General features: G+C 31.5%; 1 protein-coding gene across 1 annotated transcript in view; it reads right to left on the bottom strand.

The window, feature by feature from the left end:
• Window positions 1-14,230, bottom strand: part of LOC129972791 (uncharacterized) — a 61,686-nt gene that overhangs the window by 26,667 nt on the left and 20,789 nt on the right. Inside the window, exons 13-18 of the mRNA XM_056087058.1 lie at window positions 11,528-11,896; window positions 8,552-9,157; window positions 5,856-5,903; window positions 3,684-4,163; window positions 1,989-2,339; window positions 620-990 (exon numbers count right to left, since the gene is read on the bottom strand). Of these exons, the coding sequence (XP_055943033.1) occupies window positions 620-990; window positions 1,989-2,339; window positions 3,684-4,163; window positions 5,856-5,903; window positions 8,552-9,157; window positions 11,528-11,896 (2,225 nt within the window). The remainder of the gene's footprint in view (window positions 1-619; window positions 991-1,988; window positions 2,340-3,683; window positions 4,164-5,855; window positions 5,904-8,551; window positions 9,158-11,527; window positions 11,897-14,230) is intronic.

The raw sequence follows: 14,230 nt of genomic DNA, 5'->3' as shown, positions 1-14,230 counted from the left end.
TTAACAACCAAAATATTCACTAGAAATAATTTATATGGCAGAACAACATTTGCCTGGTCACCTAGTTTCCAACATATAATGCAAACACAAGAGATGCTGATGTTTTTAATAACGTTAAATCAATAATATAGCCACATAGTCAAATGTCCGGATTGTTTTTACACCAAAATACAAGTTGAGATTTGCACATCCGATAATAAAGTAGACCAAAGTGGCGAGGATATTTTTAACTCATCTTCGCATTACAAATTTGGGTGGATTATTTTATGACGGCCTAGTATTCAAGTTCGTAACTATTTGAAGCGTACCACTGCATACTCAAAATATGTCACTTTTATTTAGTGAAGTTTGAGAATCTTGTGATAAAGAGATTGTTACTAGGGCTACAGTTAAAACAGAAAAGCTTCAGAAAATCTAGCTTAGTCACTTTCTTGATGTGCCCATGCCAGTTTAGTTTAAAATGATAAAAAGTTAATTAATTAAAAATTGAAATCCATAAAAATTTCGGTTTTTTGATGAACTTCCCGAATCAAAACGAAATTACATTCTCAAAATAGACGATTCATACTAAAAAGTAAAAAACAGCAAAGGTATAAGAAACTATTATAAACATGCCTACCTGTGGTATATCTATACGAACTATGTCATCCAAAAACCTTTTCCAGTGGTGATCATTCACATAATCAACTTCAAAATTGCCTCGGATTGTGACATTACCTTTAAGGACTTTACTACCGGTGATAATTTGATCGCCTTCCTTCAGAAGAATAGTTTCCGATATTCGATTCAAGTCTATTCCGTTGACAACACCGGTTACATTCACATCCTCATATACATGAATAGGTTCGGCGAATGTCACATTGGAATCTATAACAGTGTCCTGCCCTGTTTGTGCAATATTCTGGGCTATTTCCGACAGATCCAAACCATTCACCAACCCATCAATAACCACATCACCGGCAACATTCAGAGTTTGAATTGTAAATTTACCTGTAAATAAGACAAGATGAAATTCGTTTAGAAGCAAGCTAATTAAACCAAATCGTATAGACTACTACTAAATAATATTTGAATTAGTAATTCAGATCTAAATAGATATTTGAATGTTTAATAAACCAGTGAGAGTCACCCAAAACTTTCTAGCATACTCTAATAAACTTATCATGCCAGAGAGCGTCTTGCATGGCATTGACGTACACTAAATAGGAAATAACTTTCGGCGCGAATTTAGCATTTTAACTGAATTTATCAGGAAATCCTTGGCGAGTATTTTGGCGAATATTCCCTGGTATGGGTCAATATCCAAAATTCGAATTTGTTTCAGACACATTTTCCTCGCTGATTGAAACAATTATAACACAAAATGCATTTGTAATAAAATTCCATATTTAATTTGATATATTTAAGTCATTTGCGTTTGATCGATCACGCTTGCATTTTTCTGAAAGTACAGACAGACGGTCAACTCTTTATTGGTTTTCGCACAAAATATAACGGGTCTACACTATAGATCTTAAATATGTGCACCAAAGTTTGTCTATCTAGCTCTCTTCGTTTTGTTATTAACATATCAACTTATATTCGAGAAATCGGAGAGATTAATTACACTGAATAAATTTTAATCTAACTTGACAGAAATCTACAAATTTGGTGTGAAGACTGTATACCAAATTTCATCTATCTAGCTCAAAGCGTTTTGGGTTCTTTGTCACAGACAAGTATATTTTTCAAAAATTGTTTTTCGAATTTAGGGAGGTCTAAAAAGACGGAGATTCTTCAAAATATAGTTCGAATATTTTGACGATTACTATACTTTATTCTATATATACGCAATAAAAAAAATTCGTTATCTTTATGATGAGGATTACCAATTTTCTGCTTGAATTTTCAGCAAATTTCTTAAACAAAGCCTTATTATTTCAGCCATAATAAATATGATCACTCGCCGTTAAATATTAGAAGGCAAAGAATTGACCATTTCTACTTACCTGTAATAGCTTGAGGAATGGATTTCAGCAGAATATCGCGTGGTATGTTCAAATCATTTACAGTATCGGCATCAATGTCACCATCCACTTGAAAGCCAGCTTCAAAAGTAGTCTTGCCAGTTACAACCTGAGGGCCAGTTTTCTTCAGGCTGTCCTCAGCTATATAAGTCAAGTTCAAGCCATTAATTAAGCCAGCTACGTGTATGTTTTGCACCGTCACGTCTTCGAATTCAAGGGCTTTCGTAACGTAATTGTCACCACGAAGCTTAAAAGCTCTGTTATTCATGTCTGCCAAATTGACTCCATTAATACCTTCTTTCGTGGTTATCGGTCCATGAACAATGACCTCTCCTGAAAAAAATATTTGGCGAGTTGTTACAGTAAATTTCCATATTCTTTAAGTTTAGCTGATAACAAACAACCGCCACATTTTTCGTTTAATTGTTTCAAAGCATTAAAAAAATGAGATTAAATATGAAATGTCAAAGCTCAAACTTATTTGAAATGTAAAATTTTAATAAAAAATCTGAGAAATAAGAGTTCTAATAAGTTAATATCTGGAAGACTGAGCACTGCTCGATAGTTCTTGTAATATCGTATTTTTACGGAGGAAACATTTCGATATGAATTACATACCGATTACATACGAATATTTGTCATACTTGCATATGATCTGGTCATTTAAATAAAAACTAAGTGCATTCAAGGTTTTTTAACATGCTATTCGAATCAATCTGCTATATTAACATTTTACTGTTTATCATTTATATTTTTGAACTTGTACTCTGTTTTACCATGGTGAAACCGGGTCCAAGATGGCGTTATGGCATTGTCAGCATGAGGGCAAATAGAAAAAACCTTCCAAAATTATAACAAAATTTTTTTTGTAAGTGTAAAATCGCGTTTCTTCAGTTAAACTTAAAAGGCAAAAATATTAGTGTAGCGGAAGGGTAGGTAACAAAAAAGACGGATAGGTCGGAGTTCATAGAACTCATTTCTTTGCCCACTAACACCAGAAGACGGCGTTTTTATACCAACACTCAATATTATAATGAATCAGAAGCAGTTGCCTGCTTTTGCTATTGCATTAGTCTAGCCGCTATATAGCGTGTAATTTCTGCTCTAGTCACTACAATTTTTCTGTTATGACCCATTTTGAAATCTTCACTATGGTACACTTAAATACATTAGGAATATACAAAGAACTTATGAATACTGTACGTACTGTGCAGTTGCAATCGGGAACAGCGGCAGCAAATGAAATTCGTTACACATAAACGAAACAAAGAGTTGCCCTTTTTATGTCACAACTTGTATTCTACTCACGACAATCAGGAGGATCCTAGAAGACGCCCGTTTCCAATCCCTTGGCAATGTTGCCAATGCAACACTTTGCCTTCCTCATTTAATTACAATGAAACTAGGTCGGATAATGCGGAAGCCGGAAAATCGCGAGACAGATATTCGGAGTGTGCTGTATATAGATTAAATTATCATTAAGATATAGAACTGCATAGAGGATATGAATTCAAGCACAACAAGAATCGAATGAAATAACGATAACCGAAATTTATCTTTGCAAATTTGAAATAAGTCAACTAAAAGCCTAGAAAACGTTTCACGCTATGAAAAAGAATTATCATATTCTTATGAAAAGGAATAATAACTCAAAAATTAATATATCTAAATATTTACCTGTGAAAATCTTCTCTGCAAGAATTTCCTGCGGTTTTGTCTTTGACATAACGTTACTTGCAAATTTTTCAATATCAATTTCATTCACCAAACCAGAAAGTTCAACTGTTTGAATAGTGGTGTTTCCCAACCACACATCACCTTCTATAACATCCTCTCCAGACAAAGTTACTCTGTTATTATAAAACTCAACCAAGTCAATACCGCCGAATGTTCCAGAAATGTCCGCATTGTTCCTGACGATGAGATTGTCAACCGTTACTTTGTTAGTAAAGATTTTATTTGAGATAGAAGTAGTGGAGTTCTTCAGTACCACATCTTGTGGTATATTTAAACCTCCAACTGTACCGTGGACTTGCAGATTGCCTTCAACAATGACGTCATCTGAAAATTCTACATCAACAGGGTCGTCTTCGATTTGGAGATAAATACGATGCTCCATAAATTTGGTAACGTTGAATTTTCCAAGCATTCCGTCGCCTGAAAGGCAAATTTTTATATTAATTTTTTAAAAATTCGTATTGCACAATACATGAAAGCACGTTTATTCAAAAAAAGTAATGTCTTAAATTGCCTTTTAAATTAATAAAAATGAACAAAATGGCTAGAAGTTCACATTTTCGGATTACGAGAATCGAGTGGTAAGATCCCAGTCTTGGGCATGAAATTAACCCTTTGACTACATATATATTTGAAACGACTTTTGTATTTAAAGCACATTTAATTTTTTGAACATGTGAAGACTGCTTTTACTCAAGAATTCATTTATTTCTTATTATTCAGAATATATACTGCTACATGATATTGAGACGACTTAAGCTAATTAGAATTACAAAAAAGGAAACAAATCCAAGCAAATACGGAACGTTTTGATACAACAAATGTACCCAAAAGTTTAAATATCAATCCACAAAGAATCTTGTAGATGGATTGGTTCAAGTGAAATCTGAGATCGGGGCCAAATATTTTTTTTGCGACGCAAAAGGGGGATGGATGCTATCTCGGATGTCATTTGAACACGGTTCAGAATTACGAGGTTCTATCTCAAACTAGGCTTCGCATTAATATAACTAAAGCAAGATAAAAATTTGGCTTTGTATATCTGTTATGGGAGATTAAATTTTAAAGATTATGGTAGAAGAATTAAGTCTAAATCATATTTCAATGATTTGGACTATGTTTGAACCTCTGATTTTTATAGAATTAAACAAGCACTCGATTTCTGCATAGTAGAGGCTTGCTAGAAATTACGAGTGTTGCAAAAAATATTTATCAAGAGATAGCAATTTAGAAATAAAAGTTATTTTATCCATTAGTAGCTTAGTTTTTATTTTAAAACCAAATCTTTCAAATGTATCAACTAACCAGCATAATCTCGTAACCTTGGCAATAGAAAATTACTCGAATGGTGAAAGATTATTCAGCAAATACATCTACGTGCTTCTTTTGTGCAGTCAGCTCTTTCAAAAATAGATATCAAGTAAGAAGACTAAAAACCGATCAGCAATGCTAATCGTTTTTTGCATGCAATAGTTTATCCCTCCTTAAGAAACTCATCTGTAATTTATCTACACTTTTTTTGAAGGGGGACTTCTTAAATAATTTTCTTTTGTTAAATTAAATGCATTAATATCGAGACAAAGCAATTCAGAAACAAAACTCGCAACCAATTAGAAAAGCAAAAAATATCGGAAAAACGTAAGGAATGTTTGGATGAGGGGAAATTAAAAGATCAGTTGGCTTCACACCAAGGCAGGTCTAGTCAGATCTCGGCTCCAATTGTTAGCCTCTCATTCAAATGATTCTCTAAATTCAAATGATTACTTTTGATCTTTAAAAAGATCACACCATAGCGGGCGATTTGGGTACCTTTGACGGATATTTGCCGAACAGCCCCGATTGATTTTAACTTTTTGGCTCATTTTCTGGAGCATTTAAATTTCTTTTTCCAATTTCAGCCACCATTGTCTTGATAAAAAGGTATTTTTCAGTTTTAAGTTATCAATCTAAACATGCATATGATGGCATTTAGTGAGATCCATCATCTACTATGTTTTAGAATTGCACGAGCAGCATATTAAAAGTTGCTAGTTTTTCATCTCGTAATTTTCTATTTAAAATAAAAACATGGAATGGATACTGAAGAAGTCGATTTGGATAGAAGAAACTTACTTGTAGTCAGAGATTTGAAGATAACTGGTTGCCTAAAAACTTTGGTGCCTGTAATATAATGAAAAGGATTTTAATATCAAGATGAATTCTTGCAGATATTTCTATAGGGAAAAGAATAATTCAAAGAAAGATGATTCAATTACATTACATTAGCAAAACAATTGTAAAAAATCATTCGAGTTTTTCTACAGTTTTAAATTAAACAGTATTTTAATAAAATCGATTCCTAGTTGCTAAGATACCGTCATTTTTCTTCCAGGAAAATGTGCACAAGATCCTGAAATACAACTGGCATATTCGTTTGATCGGTCATGTGATGAATTTAGCCCATAAAAAATTAAAAACAGTTCTCACTTTTGTTTTTCCTTTTTACAAATCATGTCTTAACCCTTTAAATTACCCTTTTTTTTCTTCTAGTCATGTTAAAATATTTTTAGATTTGAAATTAAAATAAGAAAAGAGATTCATTTAGCTTATTAGATAAATTTAATTTGATTAATTAATTTGGTTAATTAATAATTAAGTAACAAATCAAGACGCATCATTTTGTCTGAGATAAAGAACTGAAGCATCTAAGTTTCTGACTTACTAAAAAAAATTTAATCGGAACTTATGCCAACCTACATAATTTCACATAAAGATGGATACATTTGGTGGTAAGCATACTTCCCACGTCCCTAGAAAGGGTAAAGCTGTCTTATATTCCTACTCTTTCCTACTTTCGAATACATATATCAGCTTTCACAAATGCCAAGTTTATCATATGAGCACACTTATTTTGCAATATTAGATTTGATGTAGAGAGTCGTATGTTTGACCATAGTTGGTCATTTGTAATAAATTTTTCAAATGCGCCGTCAGAAATATTCTTTTTTAAAAGTAGATTAAGATTCTTGATATAATCATTTTTCAGAAATATTTTGAAATTTGTCATTAGAAACAGTAACTGATAATTTTTCCAGAATCTAAAATCAGACGTTTTGAAATTAGAATGCCGTTCTATATTTTAGATTTTCATTGTTACCATAGTCAATATCTTCGTTCTCTCATGACCTTCATATCTAGCCAATTTCTTCGGCATCAAAAATCCAAGATAATCTTATAGGGAAAAACAAGAACTCGATTTTATATTGCATTATTTCACAGCTTTTCAATCGATCCAATGAAACCTGTAAATTTTTTTTTATAAGAAAAAAATTTAACCGTTACACAACAAGGGCAGAGAGAATAGGTGGAATTCGGTTATTTCAATCTGTTTATCGAGATTTGTAATGAACTTTCAGGCTAATATTTTGTAAATCTTAGGGATTTAGTTTTAATGTTTAAGTCCCTGAGTTGCAATTTATTTTGTGAAAATACGAAACTTCAGTGGGCAAAATTTAGATGCTCAATTTAAAATTATTTGGTAATTTCGATTGTTATTTGTAGCAAAGCAATACGCAAAAGCGATAGCATTTCATGGATTTATAAAAATTTACATAACTATGTAATATTCTTGCGATTAAGGTTAAACAATATTCGGCATTAGTTTCATTAAAAATGATCAATATTTCCATAAATCAAAATATTAATTTAATATGCATATAAATTGATCTACAATATGATACAGTTTTATGTTAATTTACATTTTTAGCGTTTAATTTATAACCAATATTCTTTCACCAAACTGATTTTCACTTCCGTTTTGGATAATTTTTAAGAAATAAACTATGCAATATATACCGTAGTAATATTAAACAGAAAAAACCCAAGGTACTTTTCTTTGTCAGGAGTTGCGATTTTACAACTCCTTCAAACATGCATTTTGATTCGTTGCCATTTCTATTTCAAAATGAAAGATTCAAAGCAGAATCATGCGATAAAAAAATCGTTTGAAATTTCCAATAAATCTGGGAACATACAAAGAGGATCAAATTTATTATTCGTAATACTTGCACTCCATTAAAATAAATAAACGTCATTAAATTTTTATATTCAAAGATTCAGTAATGGTTACTTATTTTAATAATGAATAATCGTTACTGAATACAGCAGAAACTTAGAAATCTAATCCAAATATGCAGAATCTTAGATATTTAGAATTCTGAAAACCAATGGCAATAAAGTGAACTAATTAAAGCAGTCACTTCCAGTTTGCTTACTTTATAAAATCAAACTCAATGATAAGCAAAGAAAATGACGTACATAGAAGCAACCAGTCGTTTCATTTCAGGTATGACTTTAGTTTTTTTTCTGGCTTTTCAGTTATAAATGTTCAATAACGGAAAAAGAAAACACCCGAGTAATACATCGAAAGGAAGTAACACGAGTACCGAACGTTTTTGTCTTGCATAAAATCAACCCATTTTTTCAAAATCTGGTCAAAATCCGACAGTAATGAGTGTACCCTCACTAGTGTTATTGCAATTCGAATAATTCCTTAATCAAGCATTTATCAGAAGTAGTGAGAAAGTGCTGGGGAATTCTGATTAGGCAGCATCCATTTGTTTCACATATTTTGAGTTCACAAAATGAGCTCCCTTTAATTTTTGTACAACTCTAGAATACAAAAATGTATTTATGTACTTAGCACCAGATAGAATGTTTCGCTATAGCCAAAATTTAAAATAATTATGCGATAGGACTATGTTACAAAAGTTGAGAAAATATTTGAAATTGGTTAAAAACAAAAATTTGAGATAGAAATCTTCACTTACCCGTTATATTTTGTTCCCCGTTAGCTTTCATGAAATCTGCTGAAATATTGTAACCATTGATCATATGTTCAAGATGAACGGTATCGGCGACCACTTTTTTGAAATGCTTTTCAGATTCTACAGCGACTTTATCACCTTTGAAGATTATATCTTTCACGATTGCATCGAGATCTATTCCATTCACAGTGCCACCGACTTTCAAGCTATCTGCAATTGTCACAGGGCCATAGAAAATGGCATCCTTAAAAGTTCTCGTTTCGTTTATTTTCAAAGCTTGTTTCGCGACTTCAGCTATATCAACTCCATCTACTAAGCCATGTACTATTATATCGTTATCAACGTTGATTCCTTCCGTAAAATATAAAGTCGAAGATACTTCTTCATCGCCAGATAAAGTAACGACGTCCCTAGGAATGTCAAGATCATCAACTGTACCCTCTACAACGACATTATGGGCAGTAACAACTCCAGTAAATTTCTTTTCCCCAGTAACTGTCTGGAATTCGTCAGTGAGGAACAAGTCGTCAGGAATTTTTAGACCATTTACTGTCCCTTTCACAGAAAGAGCGCCATGCACGTGGACATCCTCAAAGAATATTTTGGTTCCTAGAAAGAATGTAAAATCTAATTTGCAAAAAATATAACTTAAGCGTTCCTTGTTAGGATAAAAAAGATATTCTATCTTCCTGGATGAAGAATTTCAGCTAGAATTTATCCTCAAGATTATAAAAGTCTCGTAATTCAATTATTAAAGCAAATTTCAATTAATCTAGTTGTGAAACTGGATCGATTAAATTTGCGTTAAGTTTGCAGACTTGATGCACTAAAAAACATGCTGAAAAAATAACCTTGCATTTTAAAATTTCTTATTCAGCTCGATAGTAAAATTTGTTCACAACATTTCTCTTTTGTAGGATGTTAACAAACATGGATTAAAATGAATCACGAATCAGGAAACACACATGGACACCTCAAAATTCTGGATGGAATCAACGCATGTCAAGTATCATGGGTAAGGCAGGCCATTTTATTTTTTACAGTCAAGAATATTCCTTATATATTAAATTACTTAATGGGCTGTAAGGAAAGCATACACAACATTTACAAACTACACAAGCCTGATACATCATTTATATTCACATACTACATAAACTATCATTTAAAAGAGATTTAAGCAGGATAGGTAGTGAAAATTCATACAAAATCGCTCAATTTTAACCACAAATAGAATTATCAAAATATACATTACAGTGAAAACAGACATTTTCTTCCCTTTCAACCGTCTGGTATGAACATCTTAGTTTTATTGCGTTGCGAGAAATAAGCAAAAGTCATGGAGCAACTTTTAGATTTTTATTATCTGAATCGTGCTTTCTCAATATGGATTCAAACTTTCATTGCGCCGTAAATTCTACATCTCAGGATCAAACGAAATTAAACCGCTTACTCTTATATCAAATTCTCGATAGAGCGAAAAATTTAAATTTTACTCATTGCCTGGTTAAGTATGTTCTTATAGCCCTCTTGCACTTAATTACAGAAGAATTTCCAGCAGCTGTTATAACTTTATAAAAAATACAGGTTACATATCAGCCGTTTATTTTGAAAATAGGGCAAGTCCATTTTAGATTGGAATTATATTTAGCCGAATATATTATGGCAAAATTTAGCTCTGGTTGCTCTATGGTGAAGCAAATGTGGCCGTTTGACATCATGTCTGAAATCTAGGGCGTTTCTATTTATCTATTTTTGATATTGAAAATCGGTGATTGTACAGTATTTTATAAATAATAAAAAGTATCGCAATTTTGTGTGTCGATAATAATGTTTACTTCCATCACCGATTATTAAGTCCAGTGACAACGAAATAAATATTGATCACAAATATTTATTGTAAGGACATTCATTTCTACCGAACGATCGTGAGTTTGGAGCGGAACTATCCAGTAATTATTCAATCCAGAAACCAGTTCCTTGCATATTCCCCAAGATTACTATAAAGTAATACAAAATTGTCGAAAACAAATTTTTAGTACACGAAATTAAACATGGAAAAAGCGGTTTTAAAAAGAAAAATACCGATGGAGAAACCGTAAATTGATTAACTATATGCTGGATCGGATTTACAAGGGATGCACCATTCAAAATGTTCAACCAAACTTCGATAAAACGAGATTTTGAATTTAAAATTATCGATTTGTCAACACAACGAGGAAGATAAATAATTCCAAGTAATTACAGAAATATAAAATTATCTTTTATGCAAGGAAAAAAAAAAGGAGATTTATTACATCTGAAAAATACAAGGATATAATGGATATATTACCATATATACCTACCGTTCATCATGAATTTTTAAAAATGTTAAATCTTGAATAACATTCAAATTGATTATACCTACGTATAAACTGAAATATAGAATTTCATTGAAATTCTTAATAAAACTGAATTGTTTGTTATGTTATATTTTTCACTAGACTATTCTTGGTTTTATTTCCTTTTTTATCAAATGAATAAATATTTATAAAAATTTGAATAGTATTTTGTTTTTATTCTTAAAAAAAGGCTGATGCAACCGAAATATTTTTCCAATTAAATGAATGATTTCAATAATTCTTAAATTTTGAAAGTGAGGCAAGTTCATTCAGTTATAATGGAACTCTTTATTTTTTAAGTCGGCACCGTAAACCCTATTGGATCATAAACCTACATTGTCTGGTACTACAAAATACAAAAAATATATCTATTAATACTTGCCAATATTTTTAAAATTTATTGAAACGCAAACCTTTAAATATCTGACAATAACAAAAAATGGACTTGCCCCATTTTCAAAATAAACTGTTCATATAGATACTGCATGTAAAACCATGCTACCTTAATATTAATTTACATTCGTCTAATTCTGAGGTAGACAAGACGAGTTAATATCTTACATTTGAAGCAAGTAAAACTAATATTAGACTAAAACGTTACCTGTAATATGTGCTGGTCGATCCACTCTTACAATATTATTAGCCAAATCTACAATGTTGAGTTCATTTAGTAAGCCATCTAGGATTATATTGTTTGTCACCAAACCACCACTGAAAGTCTTTGTACCATAAATTATCTGGTCTCCACTTTTTGTTAAAGCTTTGCCGTACAATTCGTTTATATCTACTCCATCCAGAAGACTGGTCTCCACATTTCCAGCTATTATTCCATTCTGAAAGCTTTTTCGTCCAGTGATGTTGTGGGTTCCACTCAGAGTGACAACTTCTGTTGATACATCTATATCATTAAGCTTACCAGAAATGCTCAAATCGCCTTGAACAACCACCTTGTTCTTGAAAATCATATTAGCTACACAAAAAAAGTAATTTAAGATACACGATTTTAAAGATGGGTTTACACTTTAGTTATAAGACGGCCAGTAAACAGTGCATTCGTAGAAAGGTTGAAAAATGCTGCTCTGTCTATGGCAAGTACTTGCCCCGACAGGACAGCATGCCGTTGTATTGTATTTTCTTACTGCTCATGCGTTTGTAGAATTTAGCTTTTTTTGTTTGAAAAAAATTGATAATTCATTATTAATTGGCGTGTAATTAATTCATTATTAATTGGCGTAAAAATTGATAATTCATTATTAATTGGCGATAATTCATTATTAATTGGCGACACACATAAAAATTGATAATTCATTATTAATTGGCATAATTAGATTAATTGGCGTGTTTTGCTTACTACTCTTTTTGATGCGATATCGCGGTTTTTTCATTTTGTCTTTTTCTATACTTTTCCAAATTTAGGTATGTTGAACTTCATTTTACCATGTTTGTGCAAATATTTCACGATTTAAATATGATACGCAGTGAAAAAGAAAATTCCAGGGATGCCAAAACGGCAATTTATAGCCAAGCATAAAATGCCTGAATCGTATGAAACTGCAAAAATCAGTTCTCTGCGTATGCGTTGTCTGCGTTGACAAAATTGCGTCTTCCTTATATCACAATGGCAGTTCGTCCCTACACTACTACGATCCAGATGTCCCTACACTACTAGCATGTTTTGAAACGTGCAGCTAGTGACACTCAGTACAGGGATACAGTAACGATCAAATGTATTTACTTGTCTTAAATGCAATGAGCATAAATTTAATTCCTACAGACAAAATATAATAGGAATATATCCTACGATATATCAGTACCAATTGAACGTTAAATCCAGAGATTTTTTAGTGATGATTTTCCAGACAAAATGCATTGAGGAAGTAATTTCTCATGATATAGTTAAGAATTTAATATAATCACCCAACTTCAATCGCTTGCCACTATTTGAAGGTGTATTAATATAGAAATACGATAATTTTGCTCATGAAAGAAAAGTTTATATAACTTTTTGAATATGTTTAAGTGTTTGGTATAAAAAAACACTAGCCACTAACTCGAACTCGAGAAAATTTTGGGTTATTCAAGAATTGTTAAAATATATTTGCTATGCAATTTGTTACTTATTTGTGCTGGAGTACTTACACATTGAACCGAATTAACGCCTTATTTTGTTAGAAATTCGCAAAACTGAGCATCCATCGAACTGCATGACAACAGGTGCCATTATAATAGTGTTAATTTTTGTAAAATAACATTGAAGTTTGGGTTCGAAATTAATATTCACGAACTACATATTCTAAATTCCAGTTTAACGGTAGTAAAATTCTAGAACTTCTGTTGCAACAGGCAAAAATGATTTGTGATGGTGGATTTAGGCCTTTTGTGAACCTATGTAGAGCACATTACAAGACCTCTTTCAGAGACTCAATCTAGTTCCACATTGACAAAATGTCATTTAAGATAAACATACGCATATTGATAAAAATTGCAGAAATTAATCTAAATTATACAAAATGTATATAATTTTATGAAATCAATAATATTCGTAAATTTCTTTTACAAATTAAGGCATTTAATTTAAGATTGGAAAGAAAAACTCAAAACTAATATGAAACATTAATGTTTGTCATATTCCGTTTATCAAGTCTTGCATAAATAATTAGTATCCAAATGCGTTATATACGAGGGAGATTGTATTTTCTTTAGTAACTATTTTAATAATTGTATACCATTATATTATATTCTAGTCGTTATGTTTTAAAATTCATTGAATGTTTCACTGATTTGGCAAATGCCATTTTGTATTCGACCTGCCAACGGTCCAGGGCTCTTGTCGAATCGAAAATCTGATTTGTTACGATAATCCATTTGAATAGTTGCACGGCATGCATGCTTGTTTAATTTATATTGCGAAAACTAAATTAATCATAAGGTTAAAATGTAGTATGCCAACAGTAACTGCAAATGAATCGCAGTGTTTTACGAAATATATTTTAAAGTTTCTCCTGCTAAATGCAATTCTGCTTAACACAGCTTAAGATGTGCAGTAAATCAGTTTAAGTATGTACACGATTAACGACTACTTTTCTTAACAAGATTTGAAAATAGAACATAATATTCTCATCCAAAGCACTTTTCAATAACACTTCAAAGAATGCATCTATTTGTCATGTTGGAATTGATTTTAAAAACTATCAGTATTATTTTTAAATCTATTTTTATATTTGGTTAATTATGAGTGTATAGTTTTTAACACTTTTCAAGCATTTGAACCATTAAAAATAACCAAACTGAGTTCCAATGAAAC

The sequence above is a fragment of the Argiope bruennichi genome, chromosome 6, assembly GCF_947563725.1.
Source record: "Argiope bruennichi chromosome 6, qqArgBrue1.1, whole genome shotgun sequence".
NCBI lineage: Eukaryota > Metazoa > Arthropoda > Arachnida > Araneae > Araneidae > Argiope > Argiope bruennichi.
The sequence above is the reverse complement of the archived record's forward strand: the minus strand, read 5'-3'. Positions and strand labels throughout refer to the sequence as shown.